Source organism: Puma concolor, chromosome F2 (assembly GCF_028749965.1).
Source record: "Puma concolor isolate L17-30 chromosome F2, mPumCon1.1.hap2, whole genome shotgun sequence".
NCBI lineage: Eukaryota > Metazoa > Chordata > Mammalia > Carnivora > Felidae > Puma > Puma concolor.
The window spans coordinates 72052843-72076393 of NC_141684.1; the positions used below are offsets into that span (position 1 = coordinate 72052843).

At 44.9% G+C, this 23551-nt stretch overlaps 1 protein-coding gene across 4 annotated transcripts in view; it reads right to left on the minus strand.

The window, feature by feature from the left end:
• The window catches only part of CHD7 (chromodomain helicase DNA binding protein 7), a 191886-nt gene that overhangs the window by 119651 nt on the left and 48684 nt on the right, over positions 1-23551 (minus strand). For 3 of the 4 annotated variants that reach the window (XM_086696026.1, XM_086696023.1, XM_086696024.1), the window contains exon 2: positions 4954-6790. In XM_086696026.1, coding sequence (XP_086552152.1) covers positions 4954-6615 — 1662 coding nt within the window. In that variant the 5' untranslated portion in view covers positions 6616-6790. The remainder of the gene's footprint in view (positions 1-4953; positions 6791-23551) is intronic. The other variant, XM_086696025.1, reaches the window with a different exon arrangement.

A 23551-nucleotide genomic window follows, 5' to 3' on the forward strand; every position in this document is an offset into this window, starting at 1 on the left:
CCTTGCTCTCTTTCTCTCTAAACATGAGTAGATTTTTCCAAAGGCTCATAACCTGCATGCAGACTGTATGCAATGGCAGGTGTCAGAATCCAGCATTTGAGAAAAGGTAAGACCATGCCACTAAGTTTTTTTGTTTTGGAAAATGATTATTTTTCATTTAAAAAATAGTTTTTGGCTTACTCCTTTTAAAGCTTGCTTGCTTATTTATTTATTTATTTATTTATTTATTTATTTATTTATTTATTTATTTTTAAGGCATCTCTACATCCAACATGAGGCTCAACATCACGCGTGCTCTTCTGACTAAGCCATCCTGGTTTATTATGTTTAAACGATCAACAAGTAAGTATTTCAAACTGTCCTCAGTTTAAATTTCTAAGACAATAAATATCCTCACATATAACCCACATAAACCAAGGATCTTTGAAGTCCTCAATGATTTTTATTTTTTTATTTTTTTTTTTCAACGTTTATTTATTTTTGGGACAGAGAGAGACAGAGCATGAACGGGGGAGGGGCAGAGAGAGAGGGAGACACAGAATCGGAAACAGGCTCCAGGCTCTGAGCCATCAGCCCAGAGCCTGACGCGGGGCTCGAACTCACGGACCGCGAGATCGTGACCTGGCTGAAGACGGACGCTTAACCGACTGCGCCACCCAGGCGCCCCTTTTTTTTTTTTTTTTTTTTTCCTCAATGATTTTTAAACACGTAAATGGGTCTGAAATGAAAAGGCCCAGGGACCGATATCCTTCTCAGCTACAGAAAAGAAATACAAGCTAGGGTTTCTTCTTCCGCCGCAAACTTTATCAAATAATCAGGAGAGTCTGGAGCACCAAAGAACGTGTCCACACTCTACCATGAACACTACAGTCCAATGAACTCTGGCTTTTCTAACATTTTCCTTTGTTGACTCTTCAGTATAAAGTTAAACTTACCTTTAAAGATACTTAAGTGTGTATATATAATTTAGAAAATATCTGTTCAGAGCCCATGAGACATCTAAAAAGCCTACCTTCTACCTTTAAAAAAGTGAAAAAGTCGGGACGCCTGGGTGGCTCAGTGACTTAGGTGTCCGACTCTTGATTTCAGCTCAGGTCATGATCTCTCGGTTCAGTTCATGGGATCGAGCACCACGTTGGGCTCCACACTGACGGCACGGAGCCTGCCTGGGATTCTCTCTCTCTCCCTCTCTCGCCGTCTCTGCCCCTCCCCAGCATGCGCGCGTGCGTGCGTTCGCTCTCCTTTTCTCAAAATAAATAAACATTTTTTTAAAAAGTGAAAAACTCAAAACAAGAAAGCCAACAAGCCTATCTGAACATGATAATTCAGCAAATCACATCAATATTTCAACTTGATCTGGCAGTTCCCCTGCTACACAATATGGCTGTGAACCACCGTTCTACATGAAATGCAAAATAATGTTAGTAGTTCTGAAGCAAAACATAATTAGATGGATATATTTGCTGGAGCCGAATGTGAGCCATTCACAGGGAGAGAGAGGTTTTTAGGATTACGTGACAGCATTTTGAATTACCCACATCATTATCCCCATCACACCTGTCAACATGGGCTAAGGAGGGGAAATATTGGCACAAATCAAATTTAATGTTTTATAACTAAGACTACATTTAATGATATTTAACCTGTTCCTTAAAAATAAAAGTAATTTTACATTGTATTTACATGTGAAATCCCATAATTATAAAGTGAGGTCTGCATTACCGGAGACGAGAACTAAAGCCTGGAGGAGAACTAACATGAATACGCACCAGCAGCTGGCATTATACTAGGCACTTGGTACATATTAATTTCAACACCTTTTGTGACAGGTCCTACCTCTCCTATTTCACTGATGAAGAATCTAAGGTTCAGAGAGGTTAAGCTGTCTCAGGTCACCAAGCTGAAGTTCAAACGCTTTTCCAACCGTAAAGTGTATGCTCTTGGGAACAAGATTTTACACCTCCCTACGGATTATTTTCAGAACTGAGTGCTTCAAAAGCTGAAGAAGATACAAAGTTAAGCAGAAATTAAGAAGGCAAATGCCATGAACAAAATTTTTTTTTATTTTTTTTAACATTTATTTATTTATTTATTTTTTTTTTTTTTTCAACGTTTATTTATTTTTGGGACAGAGAGAGACAGAGCATGAACGGGGGAGGGGCAGAGAGAGAGGGAGACACAGAATCGGAAACAGGCTCCAGGCTCTGAGCCATCAGCCCAGAGCCCGACGCGGGGCTCGAACTCACGGACCGCGAGATCGTGACCTGGCTGAAGTCGGACGCTTAACCGACTGCGCCACCCAGGCGCCCCAACATTTATTTATTTTTGAGAGAGAGACAGACAGACAGACAGACGGACAAGAGTGTAAGCCAAGATGGGGCAGAGAGAGAGGGAGACACAGAATCTGAGCCGTCAGCACAGAGCCCGACGTGGGACTCGAACCCACAACGTGTGAGAACGTGACCTGAGCCAAAGTCTGGCACTTAACCAACTGAGCCACCTAGGTGCTCCTAAATACCACAAACGAAATTTTTTAAAGGCAACTGAACTTAAATAAAAATACCTCCTATGTATGTGTTTACGCCCTGCCCCCATCCTGCATTGGTCTATAATGGTGTACTCAAGAAGGGGGAGCTGGAGAAAACAGGCGCCACACCTCGGGTCCCACAGAGTCTAACGCATACAAAACCCTCCAGTTTTCAGTGCCTTGAACACCACATATTCCTATCCATCCCCCGAAACGCCTACTGAGGTCTTTCGTGCTCTTAAAACCAGGGAAAGCTCAAAAACCCCCACCCAGAGGTCATATTACCATCTCAGGGCATCTCCTTCAAACTGTGCTTGTCCTCCAGCAAAGTGAGAAGATGCTGGAACGAGAAGTCAGAATCACCACCCTGGAAAGGTCTCCTGGCCAATAAGATGCTTTCCAAGGAACAAGAAAAGAACGCCTCCTGGAAACTAAGTCACATTCATTTCTGCCCTAGAAGCCACCCAGGTTGGCCGGCCTCAGGGCCCACACTTTCAGCCAGTTCTGAAGAGGGGCATCTTTGCTTTGAGGTTGATGTAAGGGGACAACAAATGAGCAGGAATTGATCTTCTCTATTCATCCCATAGCCCTGGTCTTCCCCGAGGCTCTCTGCTCCCAGCCTCTTGTCAGACTGGCTTCGTCACCTCTCCCTTCACTCGGTCCGGGCACCACAGGGCTCGGAAGCCCTTCCCCATGGGCTGCAGGCTGGGCTGTGAGACAGGGAGCAGCTCTCTCCCAGGCAGCTCCCACCGACCTCGGGGCTCCTCTGAGCAGAATCCAAGTGTCTGCTTCCCCGAAACCCGTACGTGTCCTTGTGTCCTAGGTCCCCAGGAGAAGACTTTCCTGATCTCCACTTTCCCACTCCCACCGAGGCTGAGGCTTCTAAGTCTCTGTCCTAAATGCTGGGATACCTCATACGGATGTATTTCCTAACCAAACCTTTTTACTTTCACATTGCTTCAATCCCTTCTGTTTCTGCTGCCCGATCCTTGTTCCAAACTGTCCTTACGTGCCTGAACCACAGGCTCACGGCTAAACTTCTGGTCTCCCAGCCGTCCTGTGTGCTGTCTAATCAATATCACAAGCTCCCCGCTGAAGTCCAAATTCCTTAAAACAGAATACAAGATTTCTACCATCTGGCTTGCCCCACAGCAAGCTCCAGGTCCCGTGCCCCCATTCACTGAGTCCTCCCCAAACCTGAAACGCCGTCTTCGGTTCACCTGCCCTCTCTAGCCAAATGCCAAGCACTCACATCCTCAGGTATTTCCTCTCTCTGGACATTTGTCACATAACTGTGTGTGGTCTTTCACTCTGCTTTTCTTTCCACACATGGGTCATGTTTTCCCACACTGATTAGAAGTTCATTAAAAACAGCTCTAGGGGCGCCTGGGTGGCGCAGTCGGTTAAGCATCTGACGCTTGGTTTCAGCTCAGATCGTGATCTCACGGTTCATGAGTTTGAGCCCTGCATCAGGCTCTGTGTTGTCAGTGTGGAGCCTGCTTGGGATTCTCTCTCTCTGCCCCTTTGTGGCTCACTCATGCACAAATTCTCTCTCTCTCTCTCAAAATAAATAAACATTAAAAAAAAAAAAAAAGAACAGCTCTAAAATCGCCTCCTGTGCCATCCAAACTCAAGTTGTGATCATAATGATCTGTACATATAGATGTTAATTTATCCCTCCTAGGCCTAGGGCACAAACACCACATTTATAACGGCAAGCCATCTCTGTGAATGCCAGAGCTTGAAACTTAAATGTCTGCTTATAAACTCTGCAGGGTAACAAAACTCCCAGCTCCGAGAGGGAGGACTCCTGTTTCCGTGTCGGGTACCCGAACCTCTTAGAGACCAAACATGTTCTGCGGATTAATGTGGACTGTGATTTTCTACCCTTTGCGATTTAAGTTCACACTAGCATTCAACAGCTGGTAAAATAAATATTACAGAAGAACACATTTTGAGGCTTCCCAAGGGAAAAAAAAGTTGTAATTTTCTAAGAGAGGTGGGAAGGCAGGCACAAGCACAGCAAACTTTGCCGGAAACCAAGGTTCAGTGTATTTTTAAACCAGAGGGAGGAAGAGAGAAAGAACAGGAATCCAACTCTGTGTCCCCACCAGCAGTGACGACCCTTACGGGCAGGGGCCTGGGGCCAGCCGTCCGTGACGCACCCACAGCACCCCGCACAACACCTGGGACGGGAGGAATCGGGGCTTTCTGAGTGAGAGAATAAATGCAGAAGCCAGTAAGTGAGAGTAATAGGAGGAAGGAAAAAAAAAAAAAAAATGGAGATTCTGGGGCAGCTTACGAGATAAAAATTAAGGAAGTCATGATGAAAACGCTTTTGACGACATTCAAAGGAAACAGCTATGGGACGAGTTCCCCGTGTTACGTTTCACACCGCGAGGCGGACAGGACCCGAGTCCCCTTACCTGAGGCACAGGCACTTTCTGCGGGGTGCTCTGGGGTGACGGGTGGAGCTGTGCCCAAGGCTGGTGGTGCGGGTGTGGGGGTGAAGACTGGTGGTGCAGGCCCGGGTGGGGCTGCATCGGAGGGCAGGTTGGCAACTGCTGGAAAGACGGCTGCTGACCGGGGTGCTGCTGGCCAGGTAGCAGTCGCTCCTGGATCGCTTGGGGATCTGCAAGGCCAACGCCGGGACAGCCGTTTGGTCTCATGTGCCCAGCCAGCTCCCTCGGTGCTGAGGACATGCCCATAAACGGACGAGACTGCTGCATGTTTCTGGGGCCCATATTCCTCTGTCCGATTCCCATGGCACCGGGGGGCTGGTGAGATGGCTGAGGGTGGGGCATATTTGGATAACTGCCAACGTCCATTGGTATCCCAGCGCTTCCGGGCCTGACTTGCGGAGGCGGTGTGCCTGCCGGATTGCTCATTGCTTTCATGGGTGACATGGGAGGTGGAGAGGCGTAAGTTCCCTGAGGCTGTGAAGGATGCATAGTTTGTGTGTTCATTTGGTTAAGTGAGCCGCTGGGGTGGATGGGCTGCTGGTGCATTAGTCCTTGCCCACTGTTCGATGGGAATCCTACAGCATTGGGGTATCTTGGTACGGACTGATTCATTGGAGTATTATTTGTAAGGCCTAAATTCTGATTCATCCCTGTATTGTTAACTAATCCCTGATTTAGGTTACTGTAAGGATATCGAGAATACTGCCCTGAGTTGTTTATAGTAGGTGAGGGGACGGTCTGGCTCCGAGAACTGAAGTTCAGGGTCTGCGGCCTCCCAGCCCCTTGTTGAGGAGGATTAGGGGAGAACCTGGGGCTGTGGGCAACGGATTCTCCATGGAGAGCAGTAGGGGGGTGGTGGTGGAACTGCTGCACCGAATGACGCAAGGAAGGTGCCACGCTGGGGCTCTGCTGGGGCACGTGGGCCAAGTGGCCGGGTCCTGAGGTGGCGATGAAAGGACTTCCCTGACTGAGGCCCTCCTGGCCCTGGGAGAACTGGCTCATCCTCTGCTGCGGCTGGCCGTGCTGCTGCAGGGAGAAGTCCCCGCGTGCCATATAGCTGCCCATCTGCTGCATGTGCTGAGGGTGGCCCTGCGTGGGGGGCCCCGACGGAGCGGGCTGGGGCTGCTGCGGCTGGGGCTGCTGCTGGTAGGGGGCCCGCGCCTGGTCCGGCACCTGAACGGCCCGGGGGCCCCACAGGGAGCCACTGTCCACGAACGGCGGCCCGTGCCTTTCGTTCTGCATGCCGGGGTAGACTCCCATCTGACCGCCACCGCTGGCGCCGTGGGGGACCTGAGGGACGGGAGGGGCGTGGTACTGCGAGTGAGGGGACGCGAGCCCGTTCCCAGGGGCGCCGCTCATCATTCGGTTTGGCTGTTCCAGCAGATGCATCTTTTGCTGTTCGTACTGATTATAGTGATCGAAGTGGGTCAGCTTGGTCTGATTCTGATTCGCGGGGGGGTGGTGCAGGGAGGGCTGCAGGGAGGCAAAGCCCTGGTCTATCGGCATCTGCTGACCCATGGGGTTCACTGGGTTTTCAGGGTAACCACACTCTCCGAGGCCCTCGAGGCCTTCGCTGAAAATATTCCCGTCCTCGCCAAAAAGACTCATCATTCCTGGATCCGCCATCGTCTTCCAACACGCGGCTCCTCCAAACTACAGCTCAGGAGCGTGTCTGTGCTCCCACCTCACTGAGGTGTTTGTCCTCAAAGCCTATAATCCTTAACTAATCTCCTTCGTGTCATTCCGTATTTCTTTAATTCTCTCGGACCCTGCAGTGTCAGGCGAAGTCTGGATATAGGTCCTGGAAGAGAGTGGGAGGTGGGGGGGCGGGGGGTGGGGGAGGGAGGAAGAAAACAAAGAATTAGGAACAAATGATGAAGACTGCCAGTGTTTCACGCATTTCATTTTGGTCTCCGTCAACAATACTAATCTAGCCCCCTCGCTGAGCCGTATTTTATAGATCTGGTTCACTTTAAGAGAAAGTCATTAGCTTCTACCAGAAGCATTATTATGATCGGTTACTTAGAAAGCAAGCAAAACACTAACCTTAACCTTAAATTAATCCATTCACTCCACTTCCTAGCGCTCCATTCTTGGATGGAACAGAACAAAAGAACACAACATGAAACAGCGGCAGCTGCCACAGCAGGCAAGCAGATGTATGAATATAGCCAAGCAGCCCATCTGCTGAACTAAAGCCCTGGAAATGCTCTGGTTACCGACAGCCCGCCCTTAACCTTATTCCCCTGAGCAGTGTAATCAGATGAGCAGCCGCGGCACCGAGGGCTGTGAAAAGCTCAACTTAGTTAAATTGACTAGAGGATTATACAAATACCAAAATCGGTCATTTCGTACAAATTAGATATTTACGGCCCACAGACAACTATGTAACAGCAACGGAGGCGTCGAGCGAGAAAGCGCCCACGATGATGTTCAAGCGAGGGAGAGTCCTTGACGATGCCGGAAAGCACGCTCGCAAACGGGACGATAAGTTCCTAATGCCATTATGTTTCGTGGCAGAAATACTCGAGATTCAGAAAGACGCCAGAATACAGGCTTTCGCTCTCCAAGAGGACCGATTTCGCTCGGGGCTCGGGGCCCATCGCATCGCATCCCCGGCACAGAAGTCCAATCACAGGTCATCGTCCACCGGCAGGCGCCGGACCCCGAGGATGGACCCAGAGCCCACTGACCCCTCGGGGAAAACTCCAGCTGGACGGACAGTTTCGAGACGGTGACTATTCTCATCAGGAGAAACCGAGAAACTTTCCCCCAAAATTAGTTTAACAGAATAAAGTTCAAAATATCTGTGCAGGCTTCAGCCTTGCCTGGACCTCTTCTGGGAGAGAGCCAGTAGGGGTAATGCACAGCCGTCAGCGTCCTGTGTCTACAGCACGAGGTACACACTACCTAAGGCTCAAACAGCTCCTAACAGATTCTGTGTCCGATTGAAACAACCAATTTAAAGAATGCTTCACCAATCGGAGCAGGAAAGTGTTTTTGTTGAATGCTAATTAAATCAACAACCTAATAAAGAACTAATTCACATAGGAAAAATGTCCAAAATCTTAAACATCTTTGGAATTTAACTCATTTTTGCCTCTTTCATAAGCACATTCGGCATTGTGTGATACTGACCAACTTGAAAAAACCAGGATCTTGCTGAAGAATTTCAAAAGTGATGCTCTAAACAGGCTGTCATAAAATCTACTGACCCACTTCTCCATGAGCACGGGCATGAACAATGGGCGACCAGCACTGCTGAGAACTTACCAGGAAGAGAGAGAAAACCCAGTTCCTGCCTGTCCAACTCTAACATATTCCTAACAAGGGGAGAATTTTGCTTACAGAAAATGTAAACAGCATTCCTGTTCACTGTCAGAACTACAGACACAACACCTGAGAAGGTCCCCAGGTCTGTAGTTTTCAGGTGACAGCTGTCAGCTGAAGTCAAAGGTCTCCTCACTCCGCCGCTAACTGCCATGAATTTTCTGATCGACTTTCTCAAAACAGAGGTCAGAAGGGTGAAAATAAGGTGAGCGTGAAAGCCGTTTTATTTACCGACATGCTGCTTTACTACACAACTACTTTCAAATCCAAAATAAAGAGAAGCAGAAATTTCTGGTGCCAAGTGAAACAAATATTTATAAACTGAATTTACTCCTCAACAGCCTAAGTAGTCAGTCTTCATTTACTCAAGACTCATTCTAGCTTCCAAGGAAATAAATACTAGAATGGACTTGATAAGAGCTTAAACCAGCCGTGCAGACTAACCGCTTACCAAAATAACCTTTCAAATTAGCTTAAGGAAGGTAGTGTCTACTTGTATACACGGATGGCCTTGTTTTATAGGATAACAGCTTCATCCTCCAGGGTCCCCCACGTGTCATGGAAGGCCTCGCTACATGGCTGCATGGGGGTCCCAGCCAGCTCTGGGGGGCTCGGGGGAAGCATCCCAGGGGAAGCACCCCAGGGGGAGGGAGTGGCCTGGTTGGAGCCCAGTGGCGAGGCAGCTCTGGAGTTGGAGTTGACGCTTACTTTGTATCAATCGGTTTAAGGCTGAGCAGAAAGGGAAAAAGAACTGGCCTACAGGCATGGTCAGGGACAAAACAGAACACTCGCTGAGAGTAAGTAATCCTACCTGACGCGTGGGCTTCCGCTGCCAGTCAGTCCCCCAATCTTTCCGACTAAGAGTCCATTTCACAGCAGCAGGTGAAATGACAGAGTACCAGGCAGTCAGTAAGTGCGCCACCCACCCCCACGGAGACCCCCGGCAGGGGAGCTCTGGGACAGGACTTCAAAAACTGTGGCTTCAGGCTGTCACTAGTGATGGCTCCCGCTTGCCCAGACAGCCACCACCGCCTTCCTGCCCCTTTTCTGACCTCAAGACTTGGCTGGCGACTGTGCTAGGAATCCATCTGGTAGCTGGATTTCATATTTCTGATCTGAGCTAATCTAATTAATTTATTTTGGTCTTTTTTAATTTGATCAAGTCCATTTGCATGCCCACTTTCCCAAGTCACAGCTGCAACATCTAGTTTTGTTTCTATCAAAGATGCTCATTTAAAACTCTTTTTTGGAGGTGGGCTGCCCCCTTCGCTGCACTCAGAGCCTACGTTTTCTATGTCAGGATGGATCAGCTGTTCAGTGAGCCGTCAGATCAGAGCCATCGATGCCATTTTAAATTTTGTAATAGCCACATTTTAAAAGTAACCAAAAAAAGAGTGCAATTACTTTTAATAATAACTTTTATTTAACCCAATATATGCAAAATACTATTGCTTCGACATATAATCAACATGAAAAAAAAAAAAAAGAATGAGATCGTTTACGTTGTTTGGTACTGAGTCCTTTGAAACCCAGTATGTATTTCACACGGCATGTCTCAATTTCTACTAGACACATTTCAAGTAAAAACTGTGCACATGGGGGTGATGGCCACCACACTGGACAGCCTAGTTACAGGTTGTTAGAAAGAAGATGGGGCGCCTGGGTGGCGCAGTCGGTTAAGCGTCCGACTTCAGCCAGGTCACGATCTCGCGGTCCGGGAGTTCGAGCCCCGCGTCGGGCTCTGGGCTGATGGCTCAGAGCCTGGAGCCTGTTTCCGATTCTGTGTCTCCCTCTCTCTCTGCCCCTCCCCCGTTCATGCTCTGTCTCTCTCTGTCCCAAAAATAAATAAAAACGTTGAAAAAAAAATTTATAAAAAAAAAAAAAAAAAGAAAGAAGAAACAGAGATACAAGTTGTCAGTGTTATCAAATAATTCTCACAATTATCACTTGGATAATAAATATTCAAGATATATTTATGTTTGATTTGGCTTTAAATAAAAATCAAGCTAAATCTCAAATCACATTTACTTATTCAAACTACATTTACTGAGGACCTACTTATGATCCAGGGACTGGTCTAGAAATATCTCAGTGAATAAAAACCAACAAAATTCCCTTTGTCCTCACGGAGCTCATCTGCAAGTGATAACTCTTAGAGAAGAAGTAAGATTCAGAGCGGAGTTACATTAATGACAATTTAGGATGCCGTTTTACAAAATAGTTCTTGGGAATTTATGATGACAAATATTTTAACTATGTGTGATATTGTACAGTAAACAGTACAGAGACATACAGTGAAGACAGAATAATGTAAGTTCCACTCAGTGCCCCACTGGCAAGTATTTTCTGAGACAAGAATGACAGTGCAGGAAGTAAGTGCTGTGTCTGGGGGTGAGGAGGGGCTCCACGAGACAGCTCAGCGAACGGCGTCACCTACACTGCAGCAGAGATGCACTGGGAAACCACTGGGAAAACACGGGAATTCGCGAGCACTTCGGATACCTTCTAATCCAAACCCCCCCCCCTTTTTTTTTTTAACATTTATTTTTGAGAGATTTTGAGAGAGACAGAGCATGAACAGGGGAGGAGCAGAGAGAGAGGGAGACACAGAATCTGAAACAGGCTCCAGGCTCTGAGCTGTCAGCACAGAGCCCGACGCGGGGCTCGAACTCGCGGACCGTGAGATTGTGACCTGAACCGAAGTCGGACGCTCAACCGACCAAGCCACCCAGGCGCCCCCAAACCCCCTTTCTCTAACAGAATAAAAAACCTTTTTACAGACCGAGAGAAGTAAGCATCTTCTACAAAATATTTTCATGGCAAACAATTCCCAAAGGCGAAAGAGAAGCGTAGAGAAGAAATGGCAGCTTACCAGCAAGAGCAACTTCCTAGAGGCCTAAATTGGGTCTGTCTTGCTCAGCGATAAGTCACTAAACTGTGGAGACCACCAAACAGAAGAAGCCTTTCCTTTCAAACCAATGTTGTTAATTACACTACCCGTAACTTTTAGGAAGCAAGCTCGTAGTAGCAGCATACTGAGGCTATTGGGTTAATTGGGGGGCAATACGCAGAATGAAAAGTAGGCAGATCCAAAAAACAAGTAAACGCCACACAGAGAATCATCGATGAAAGCAAAAGGTATACAACAAACCAAGATGAGAGAAGTAAGTTGGGCAAAAATATATATTAATATTTTGAAGCGAATTTCTGACTTGCAAAACTTCCCATAAACAAGGCTTAACTACGTGGCTCTTCCAAAAGTAATATGGCATTTCTGCAGCCAAGTTTCAGTTTGGTATCACAGTGATCTGGGAAACTGGCAAGGAAGTAAATGAATACAAAACACCTTCACGTGCAAAATATCTTCCATAGCCCAATCACTTTGTATCCAGTTGTGCAGGTAGAACCTCATCCAAAGGAAAACTTTTTCATAAATATCTAACACAATATGGGCAAGCGTGGATTCAAGATGACTGCCTTTTGGTTGGTGAAGACTATTTTGAGTTCTATAGCTTGATTCGTAATTGTTCTCTTTAAGTTTCTCTCCTGCACCTCCAAAGAGCCTGAGGCATATAACATGACCCTGATGATGATTCCTGGGATTGGGTAAAGTATGTATCAGCATTTCCAAGGCAGTGTCTAGCAGCTGGAAAAACCCGTCACCACCCACAGTACAACCTGCAAAGACACCTCTCATCATCGAGGTTACAAACCATTATCAAAAGGAGGAGGATCCATAAGCTGATAGGTGACCACACAAAAGGTGAAGGGCTCAGCACCACTGAATATTCATATTCATAGATCTATCAGACTACGAGGCCTGTGGACATCAATGCCCACTAATGGCCCCGCAGAGTCACCTGGGAAAGAGGAACGTCTACCCAGGCCAATGCTCGCTGTGGCAGAAGGAAATTACCCAACAGACAATGACCCAGGTAAAGAATCAAGAAATGCTTCAAGTCACCAACATCAGTTCACCGCAAGTCAGTTCCAGATTTGCCTCATGGACCAAAGGGTGCCCTTCCTGAACGACCCACCCCTGCCCCGGGGAAGGCCACATTTTCTTCCTCATTAGTATATTCAGGCAGCAGCAACTCGCTATGAACGTGCTGTCCCCCCCAGCAGCCATGAGCCACAGGTTGCTATGTACATTAAAACTAAACACAATTTAAAACTCAGTACTCAGTCACACGAGTTACATTTCAAGTGCTCACTATGCAATGCGTGTACCGTCCATCCATGCAACATTTCCATCGCTGCAGAAAATTCCATGGCCACTACTATATATTTCTTATTAGAGAGGTAACATTTTTAGATGAAACCATATTAGACAGTAGCAATTCTCTCTGATGCAAACTAGTTTCTCCTGTTCAGAGCATTCTTTCCAAGTATCCTTTCAAAGGTCCACACCTACCCCTTGTAATGAAATCTACAGCATTTGTTCCATTTATCACATTTTATGTGAATTAACTATATTTGCAACCTGTAAGATTTCTCCTTTCTGTAACACCTCCCAACATATATTTCTATTTCTTAATGAGTAATTTTTATTGTGTTAAGAATGGTTCTCAAGTATACAAAATGTGACACTCAGGAATAATTGTCAAAATCCTTTTCACTTAGAATTGCCATAGTACCACTGCCCTTGAATGAAGTATTTGCAAACTTAATTTTTATAACCCAGAACCTACACAGCTAGATAGTAAAGCCACTATTTTTCTTAGTGGCTTTGTGCATTATTTTTATTCACTATTTGTTTGGAAGAAAACGATTAAAAAAAGAACAAAAAAGGATTCAAGGTGCTTCAGAAGGTCTATGTTGGTCCAAGCACCATATGAAAAATAAAACCAAATTACATTTACACAGTTAGTTTCCATTTATAACACTGGATAATCCCCAAATATGCCGACACTAATTGAAGAGATATGTATTTTTATAGGAAAAATTATGCTCGGAATCGACGTTGTACAGGGTAACGCTACCCTTTACGTCAGCATTTTCTATGGCAGCTAATACTAGCTCCAACCACCCCTTTGACCCAGCCAAACAATGGGAAATAACCCTCTATCCTTCTCATCATTCGTTCATTTCAGAAATATTTAATGAGTGCCTACTTTGCATAACACATTTATGAGACACTGGGGACACAGAGCTGACCTAAACAGACGTGGCCCCTGTTCTGTGCAGGCTGCTATTCTAACAGATGCCCTTCTCATATCCGACATATTCCAGCCACCAACCAACCTGCTAAGTCTGCCTCCCAAATATCCCACAAGCCCGCCTCTTCCTCTCAGATCACACCATCTCGGATGGAGTCGGGCCTTCCTGTGTTAGTCAAGGACAAAACATTAAAGCCTGGCTGTATCTCCCAAGTCAGGTCTCAACAAGTTCACACAGCTGAATGAATGATCTTCCAAAACACAAAACACACCATGTCTCTCCCCTCATCAAAATCCTTAAAGGAGTTTCTCTCAAGTCCAAATGCTCCAGTGTGGGTGGAAGGCACTTCATAATCAGATCCCTCCATTCTAACCTCCCAAATCCCCACCCTGCCCCGGAAACGTGCACAAGTACCCAGGCTAGGTCTGTCAAACCACAGGAAGTTTACCAACAATCACCCATTCAGTTCCTCGCACCTTCCTTGCCTCCACACCGGCCTCCTTGCCCCCTGGCTGTGCAGTCCAGCCTCTCTTTTCATCTCAGTTCTTCTGTTGCCACCTGGGGAAAACCCCCTGACCCTCAGCCCTTTCCTTCTCAGGCTGATTTTGGAGTCCTCCCTAGTATTTGTGCTGCACGGAGGGAAGGGCTACAAAAGCACCGAGCGCGGTCTTGCCTGCCCTTCTCCCTGCAGACTAGATAGAGCCTTGCCACTTGAAGGGAGTCCTGGGACCACTGGCACTTCCGGGGAGCTGGTGAGGGATGCAGAATCTTGGGTCCTAACCCTGACCTCCTGACCCAGAAATCTGCATTTTGTTAACAAGGACCCCTGCTGATTCCTGTGTCTGTGAAAACTGGGGGAGCCCCAGGTAGGGCCCCACTGCTCCTCAATTAACACGAGAATGAATAACCAACAACAAGCAACTCATCCCAAAGAATTACAAAGCAGAGAACACAAAGATACGCTATCTTACACTTACAGAAGGCCTTGGCATTCCTAAGAAACAATACTAATACTGACCTCATCCAAAGGATTCTGAATTAGTGACAAATTTTAATTTCTAATGGTTTACAAGGAGTGGACATCTAAAAGTGGTTTGATTCTAAAGATACATCCATCTGCTTGCCAATCACTTTGCATGACAAAAAAAAAGGCAGCTAACATTAATATCTAATGCTACATTACATAACACACTGTTTCACAGGCTTCTTGCAGAAACCTTTCAGTTATTTCTACATCACTTTGAGAGTCTGGATATTCTGAGCTGCCTTTCAGATAAAGATGATTTTTTTTTTCTATATAAGGTGCTGGGGCCAATGCTTCCCTTCAAGGCAACTAATGAAACAGCACTCAGCTAACAGCTCATACCAAGCACACGGCCACAACACTAATTTTTTTTTTTTCTAAGTTGGCCAAAAGACACATACTGTCTTATATAGAAGTTGTGCCTCTAAACCACAGGAATCATGGAAATCAATGTCCTTTACAGAACAACCTTTACGCCCTGCGATTCCACATGGAAATATCACTCTCGGAAATTAGCTCCTTCAAAGACTAAGCCCACTGAGAAGGCAGCCAGCTGACCTGCTTGTGCCACCACAGACATAAGAAGAACACCTCTAGGGTGACCTTCTTTCTGCACACAACTTCTCATGGCCCAGCAGCAGACCACTGTACATTCTAAAAGCACTTAGAGCATTCAATATAATGTGGCAAAAGAAATGAGAACACCTGTATACGCATCTATACACAACATATGTGTAAGGTATGTATCATGTAAACTGTGCAATCTATCCCAGATCTTTTTTTTTTAAGTTTATTTATTTATTTGGAGGGGGGTGGGGGATAGAGAGGGGTAGAGAGAGAATCCTAAGCAGGCTCCATACTGTCAGCGCAGAGCCCAACGCAGGGCTCGAACTCACAAACCACAAGATCATGACCTGAGCTGAAATCAAGTCAGATGCTTAACTGACTGAGCCACCCAAGCACCTCTATCCCAGATCTTTTTAATGCTATCTTTTTTTTTTTAATGTTTATTTATTTTTGAGAGAGACAGAAAATGAGCAGGGGAGGGACAGAGAGAGGGGGAGACGCAGAATCCAAAGCAGGCTCCAGGCTCTGAGCTATCAGCACAGAGGCTTGAACCCACGAACTGAGATCATGACCTGAGCCAAATTTGGACGCTCAACCGACTGAACCACCCAGGCACCCCTTTTTAATGCTATCTTAATTAATTTTATTATAGATGAGGAAGACACCAAACAGACACAGGTCCAGAAATAGGTAAAATGGAAATTTTTTTAATGTAATTTATTTGGGACAGGGAAAAATTAAACTTCAGAAATGTATTTCAATCCACCTGGCAAGGAGGTTTATACTGCAGACCAATGGAAGAGTAATATAAACTTTACCAATTTGGTCATTGCTGGTACGTCTTGTTTAATATTGTAAAATATTCTGGCATAGTTTAAACAAACAAAACATGCTTGATCTATAAAGGCAAATGATGCCACATGTTTATTAGCCTAATAAAAAATCATCATTTAGGGGCGCCTGGGTGGCTCAGTCGGTTGAGCGTCTGACTTCAGCTCGGGTCATGATCTCACAGCCTGTGAGTTCGAGCCCCGCGTCGGGCCCTGTGCTGACAGCTCAGAGCCTGGAGCCTGTTTCGGATTCTGTGTCTCCCTCTCTCTCTGACCCTCCCCCGTTCATGCTCTGTCCCTCTCTGTCTCAAAAATAAACGCTAAAAAAACAAAACAAAACAAAAAAAAAATCATCATTTAAAAATATATTTCCCTTGGGATGATAAATGTATATATTATATATAATATATATATTTCCCTATTCCCTCTACCTAGACCACTTTCAAGCAATTGACTACACACACACGCACACACACGCACGCACGCACACACACACACACACACACACACACGCAAGCACTCACCATCCAGGTGATGTCAAGCCTACAAAAAGTGACAATCGACTAGAAGGAGGGAAGAAAGGAGCTGCTGAGACCACCCTCTGTCCAGGGGTGCCGGCCAATCACAAACTCCTATAAAGCTGACCCGGAACCACTGGAAGATGCCAAGGTGGGACACAGGCAACATGCTGAGGGGCTGGGAAAAAAGGCAAACAGCTAATTGCTCTTGTAAGAACTACAGTTGCCTCTGATTAACTGGTCTGTCAATCGCCTACATTCTTTTGCATTTTCAAAGGTTCTAAAAAGCTGAAAAGAGGATCTTGTCTCATATTCCAGGGGAGTTTAAAACTCCCCAATTCTGTACCCAACTCCGCCTCATTTGAAATACAGGGAGAGAAAGGTTGTAGTAAACAGTCTTCTCTGATACACGCTACCAACATTCTTTTCCTTAGAGGAGAAGGGGGAAAAAAACCTTTGGTGATACCACAGCTGAAAATAATTTATCTATTTTCTCTGCTACAGCAGAGCACATGTGATGAGAAGCCTTATCCATCATGAATAAACCTGAGCACATAGACAGGCAAAGTGTCCCAGGATGAGAGTAGAGGTCATACGGTAACCTGGAAGGTTTTCTAAGAGTCCGTATTTCATGCAAGAGAGGAATACACAGGAATTAGAAAAGTCTAAATTTCCATTAGGGAGGCAAGCAATATAAGAATGACACGGAACTGCAAAGCAGTGTGAGGGGGTCATCGGAAGAGTATTACAGAAAGTGATTTTGGAAAACTACACTTACACTCAAAAAGGTAAATCTCTAGGGGAAAAAGGAAAAAAACAACTGTAACTTATTCAGGGACCACAGCATTAAATTTCTCCTTCAATCAAAATTATATTTGACAAAGTAAGTGGAAATAAGACTGGAATGTGCAGTAAAGAGCTTCGCATCCATTGTTTCATAATCATTCTGACTTACAACGAAGTTGGAACCATTGTTTCTGTGCCTATGACACTCAGCATAAATGTGATGAGGTTCTACAGTGCCGTCATCAAAACTATTTGATAATCAAAACCATCAATTACGTGCAGCTAAATAAGCCTGATACATCTTTTACCCAAGTTGAATGTCTTCATTCCTACTGGCATTTAATAAAAGACAAGTTTTATCCATAGACTCTATCTTTAATTTTACATTTTCCTGTACCCATAGCAAAGGCTCAGCCCTAAACTGGCCCCTTTTCCTCATTACCCAGAAATTTTCTGAGCTTCTCTCCCCAATTAGCTGAACACTGTGGGCAAAACGAGATATCTTTTATGTTACTCTAAGCAAGTTAATTCATAAGCCTAAATCTATCCCCCCCCAATTACATTCTGTAACAAATTCTTTTATTATTTTACTGCAAAGCACCTTACTATTCTATGTTGTTGAACACTGACTGTAATGACCCACTTCTGACTCACTTATTCCTCCTGAAAATGACTCCATTAACCAATTCTAATGTTAAGTACTTTTTACATGAGCGTACAAGAGTCCTGATTTCAGGACATCGTTCTAATTTACAGGTAAAATTTACGTTTCAGTTTTGAAAAGGGATCCTACTAATGTAGTTATAAATTCCTACCTTGTGTAGGAATTCCTACCTTTGATCTATGATCAAAACAAAGTTCACCTCAAGTTAGCAAGAGGATGTAAGGTAAGAAAAGGCAAGGTGAGAAGAGGGGCTGCTACCTGCTGTGACATTTGTTTTCCATAATGAGGACGATCAAGAATATTAAAGCTACCAACGAAACCCTATCGTTGAATTTGGTATTTGGGTTCAGAAAAAACACCAGACAGACACCTACTCAGCTTTAAAATACAGAGTCCCCTAAGGCTTCAGACTGCTGCACCCGCTTGTCGGTATTGTTTTAGTGAATTTAACTAGTGTATACCACTCGTCGATAAAATTATGATGCAGCTAAGGAAATCTAAATGAAGTCTCACCAGTGACACTGCACCTACCCACACGTTTCATGCTCCCTCCCCCACATTCATTATACCTCTAAGCATACCAATACTCCATGCCCATTTCTCAGAAATAATTTGAAGATATTGAGAAGTTTTCCTATAAAACAATTCTAGAGAATATGAATAAAGGTTTCTAACCATGCTAGAGTTTGGTGCCTTTCGGTGACTTTAAAAAACAGTGGCTATGACAAACATGTATCAAATTCCTTTTTTTAAGTTTATTTATTTGGGGGGGGGGAGAAAGAGAGACAGCATGCACACATGTGCACAGGGGCGGGGAAAGGGCAAAAACAGAGGGAGAAGAAGAGAGACAGAATCCCAAGTAGGCTCCACGCTGAGCCACATGGGACTTAATCCCATGACTGTGAGATCACCCAAGCTGAAACCAAGAGCCGGACAACGAACCAACTGAGCCACCCGGGTGCCTCACATATCTCAAATTTCTTAAAATAGCCTTAAACATTCTGTGTATAAATCAGAGTGCCCCATTAAATAGAATACTGCTCTACACTACATTTTCCAGATTGCAGTATATACCTGGAAAGAGCAAAAAGTATTCTGGAAGACCACATAGCTCAAGTTTCTACTTCAAAAACATACTCACAAGCCCTCTGTGCTCTGGGCTGGGCACCTGTCGAGACCTCTGCATATTCAATGACCAACATTCCTTAGCGCTAAAATTAAAGCAAGGAGATTAAAGCTTTTTTCTCATCATGGTAAAGGGAAAAGTTTTAAAATACCATTTGGTATTTGAAGTTGTTTAGATCATCAGTATCCAAATAATTTTTACTGGTTGCGTATGAACTTGGTAGTTAGTAGTTTTTCACCTACCAGAAAAATTTATAACTTCTTTGTAGGATGAAATTAAATTTTTTTTCCTTTTTAATTTTCCATTTTTGCATATACTTTCATTTGAATAAGTGATGTCCTGTTGAAAGGTTAACTTGCAAATATATACATGTCAATATTTCTTTCATCACAACCATTTAAATTTCCCCTATTGCCCTTATAAATGTGCCCAGAGCGGTAAGTTCATTAAGACCCTGTATCTTATGTCTACCACTGTGTATCCCCAATGCCAGGCCCCGTGCCTCACTTGAAGGAATCAGCCATCGTCTAATAGGTATCTCAGGAGATCGCCAATGCCCCTCCCTCCTGCTACAAAAATGTAGGAGAGTCAGTAAGCTGCACTGGGTCCCTGAGGTTTTATTCACACAAGGGAGGAGAGGGACTCGGGGTGGAACAGGAAATTAAAATACCTCCCATTTCTCCACTGATACCGTGCTGTTTAAAAGGGGAAGCGTGTACTGGTAACAATTTTCTCGTTCTACAGCTCCTTGTTTGTGCAATGATCTGCTCCAGGCTTCAGAATGAACCTCCCCAAACAATGTGGTCTGGCATGTTTCCCATCAACAGGGTCCAAAGAACCTGACCACCCCTTCTCCCCACTGTACATTCTATCTATACTCTGGGGTGTCCAAGAAAGAAATGCACCGAGGGTGCCTGGGTGGCTCAGGCGGTTCAGCGTCCAACTCTTGGTTTCGGCTCAGGTAATGACCTCACCGTTCATGGGTTCAAGCCCCAAGTAGGCTCTGTGCTACCAGCTAGCACAGAGCCTGCTTGGGCTTCCCTCTCTCCCTCTCTTTCTGCCCCCGTCCCACTCATGAACTCTCTCTCTCTCTCTCTCTCTCTCTCAAAATAAATAAAAACATTTAAAAGAAAGAAATGCATCAAATGCTATTTATTGCTTATTATATTTGAACTCCTTTTCTCCAAAAAAGTGCAAAGTTCTCTACACACTGCCTTTTCATATATTTCAAGTTCCGTCAATATTTGCTAACTACCCAATAACAAGTATCATTAGAAACTATAATGTTATCTGGCATCTACAAACAAAATAATGTTTGAAATAAATTTTGATTGTTAATTTCACTGGGCCCCTTTGGTTCACAGCTTATACCTAAGCATTTCAGATGTAAATCCAGTATAAAACAAATAACCATGTGAATATGCTAAAAAATAATAACTGCTCCTTGAGAAATCAAAACCATATTTTCATAAAATTATTTTCCTGCATTATAATATTCTTATGTCTTCACATAAATATACTTTGAGTTCTTGAGCCTGTTTTTTGTGAATTTCTTCTGACCCCTCCACTACTATCAGCTAGTGTTTTGTTGTTCTTGGGGAAAGTGTTTTGGTGGAGATAAGAACAGAATGCCGAAAAGCACACAGGCACCCTCTCGTTAGCCCCATGTAGCTATTTCAATTAACTGAAATTACATCGAGTTTCAAACCCACTTCTTCTGTCCCACGAGGCACATGCAAGTGCTCGACAGCCACATGTGGCTAGTGGCTAGTGGCCACTGAACTGGACGCAGCAAATACAGAGCTCTGTTGAGTTTTCATCACGGTAGATAGAGGACTCTATCCGAGCAGAGACCTAGAGGGCTAGCCGGAGAAAAGCAGGTCGAGGGAAGCAGAGAGGACTGAAAAGTCCTTTCCTGAGGCTGAGGGAAGCAGGATGTACTCAGATGTCTGCAAATACCTCAATATGGCTTAACTCGAGTGGAGGCTAGATCTCGAACGCTCCTATAATTCATTCTGAATTCACAGAGAAGTCACTCTCAAGGTTTTAAGCTGTTCTGTTTGGGAAAGATGTACATTTTGGAAAGAATCCCCCTTACTGCCATGTGGCTCACAGACTGGGAGAGGCAGAAGTGGCACAAGCCTAGAGCCAAGAAGACCAGTTTCAGGTATCTTGCAGGAATTCAGGTAAAAGATGATGGCGCAGCAAAAAAGGAGACGGACCTACACAAGGTACAGCACTACCCAACCATCTGACTCAGCTTCTGATTGGGTGCTGGAGGAGGAAAAAGAGTCTAGGACGACAGGACTCTGGTTTGGGCAATGGAGCAGATGGTAATACCAATCAACGAAACACTGGGAACAGAAGAGAAGGAGAGTTTTTACGGGGTGGAGGAGAGGTATAGCAATGATCCACATAGTGCTGTCCAGGAAGCTATACAGTATAAAAGTGACGAGCTCAAGGGAGAAGACTGAGCTCAAGACATGGCTGTCTGGGTCACTGACAAACAGAAGGAAGGCAAAGTCTTGGGGCAGATAAGATCATCCAGAAAATATGTTTAGTGATAAGAGAAAACAAGGGGAGAATTCTGAGGGACACCAACACTTACAGGGCCAGCAGAAGCGTCAGCCGGCAAGGCAAGACAAAAGCAAACACCAAAAAAAAAAAAAAAAAGCCTTAAAAAGGAAGTGATCAACAGGTTCCAAAGCTGTAGAGAAAGAGCAGTATCCACCAACCAGACTCCACAGGCAGGATATCAGTAACTCTGTTAAGAGCAGTTTCTATAGGGGCACTTGGGTGGCTCAGTCGGTTAACAACTTCAGCTCAGGTCATGATCTCACGGCTCGACTCGTGGGTTCGAGCCCTGCGTCGGGCTCTGTGCTGACAGCTCAGAGCCTGGAGCCTGCTTCGGATTCTGTGTCTCCTTCTCTCTCTGCTCCTCTCCCCACTTCTCTCTCTCTCAAAAACAAATAAACATTAAAGAAAAAAAAAGTTTCTATAAAGTAGTGGAGACAGAGGCTCAGGTGCTCAAGTTAAGAGGGTGACAGGAAAGAAAAGTAGAGATGGCTGCCCACCTTCAGCAGAGGAGGTGAAGAGACGGCAGGCCGCAGTGTAGACTGATCAAGGACTGGGCTCTGTCTACTCAACGTGAAAGAAATGGGACTGTGTTCGGGGCGCCTGGGTGGCGCAGTCGGTTAAGCGTCCGACTTCGGCCAGGTCACGATCTAGCGGTCCGTGAGTTCGAGCCCCGCGTCGGGCTCTGGGCTGACGGCTCGGAGCTTGGAGCCTGTTTCCGATTCTGTGTCTCCCTCTCTCTCTGCCCCTCCCCCGTTCATGCTCTGTCTCTCTCTCTCTGTCTCAAAACTAAATAAACGTTGAAAAAAAAAATTAAAAAAAAAAAAAAAGAAATGGGATTGTGTTCAAACATAAGTCACACAACCCTGTGAAAATCCCCAAGTCTCTCTGTGCCACCATAGAAAATGGGGATAGTAATAGCATTTACTCCAAAGGGTTATTAAAATTTAAGTGCATTAATATTCTAGATTTATTTATAAAGCACAGCACAGTCCCTGGCACATAATTAGTAGACAATGCAGATGATCAAACATTTTCTTCTTTAATGTGAGAAACTTAAATATGCAAAATATGTCAGCCAGGCTGTGTGGCCTCGGTCCAGTTAGTCAGCCTCTCTGGTTCTTGGTTCCTCATCTGGGCAGAAGGAAGTGGAGAGGTGGCTGCACAGAATGGCAAATACCCCACCACTCTAAGACACTAACCGAAGCACTTCGCAATTGGAAATGTGTTCAGTGTAGCCGTCCTCTTCTGAAATTCACACTTCCAGTGATAGAAAAATAATCAAAACTCAAAAAAAGCACAGATAATTTTAAAAAGTGACTATACAGATAAATGGAACACACATATATTATGTAAACAATTCAGTAACTCTCGAGTTACTATTCTACAGGTTTCATTCTGAATTCATGGAAAAGTAAATCACTCTAAAGGTTTTAAGCTATGCTATTTAGAAAGATATACATTTTAGACGTGCCCCTTACTAAAACGTGGGAACCACCAGGAACTCAAGTAACTGCCCCAGTAAGGTAAATTAGCACCTGGTTTCGTGGTGCGATCAGGAAACCACCATACCTCAGAACACATTCACTTACAATGCCGTAACGGGGCATCACAGGGAACCCCTCCGCTCCAGCCCACCTAGAGAAAGGGCACGCTGGGCGGTGGACACTTGGGGGCACCTCTCTATCAACAAGGCCTCAGAGGCTTGCCAGTTCCTTTCCTAAATGTCTAAAGCGTTGGTCCAAAGACCAAGCAGTCACCTACAGCAAATTTCTCAGAAGAATGAGACCTCACGCGATCCTTATTTCTAAACAAGGCTGGCAGCACACAATCTCTCCCTAATCACCAATAATATAAACTCTTGGCCACACAATTGTAATCCTTCCATTAAATTAACAACTTAACGGGTTCAGAATGTAACATGGCATCCCATGAAGCACCAAAGAACTGGATGCGAAATGTATTCTTCCCATTTCCCAATTA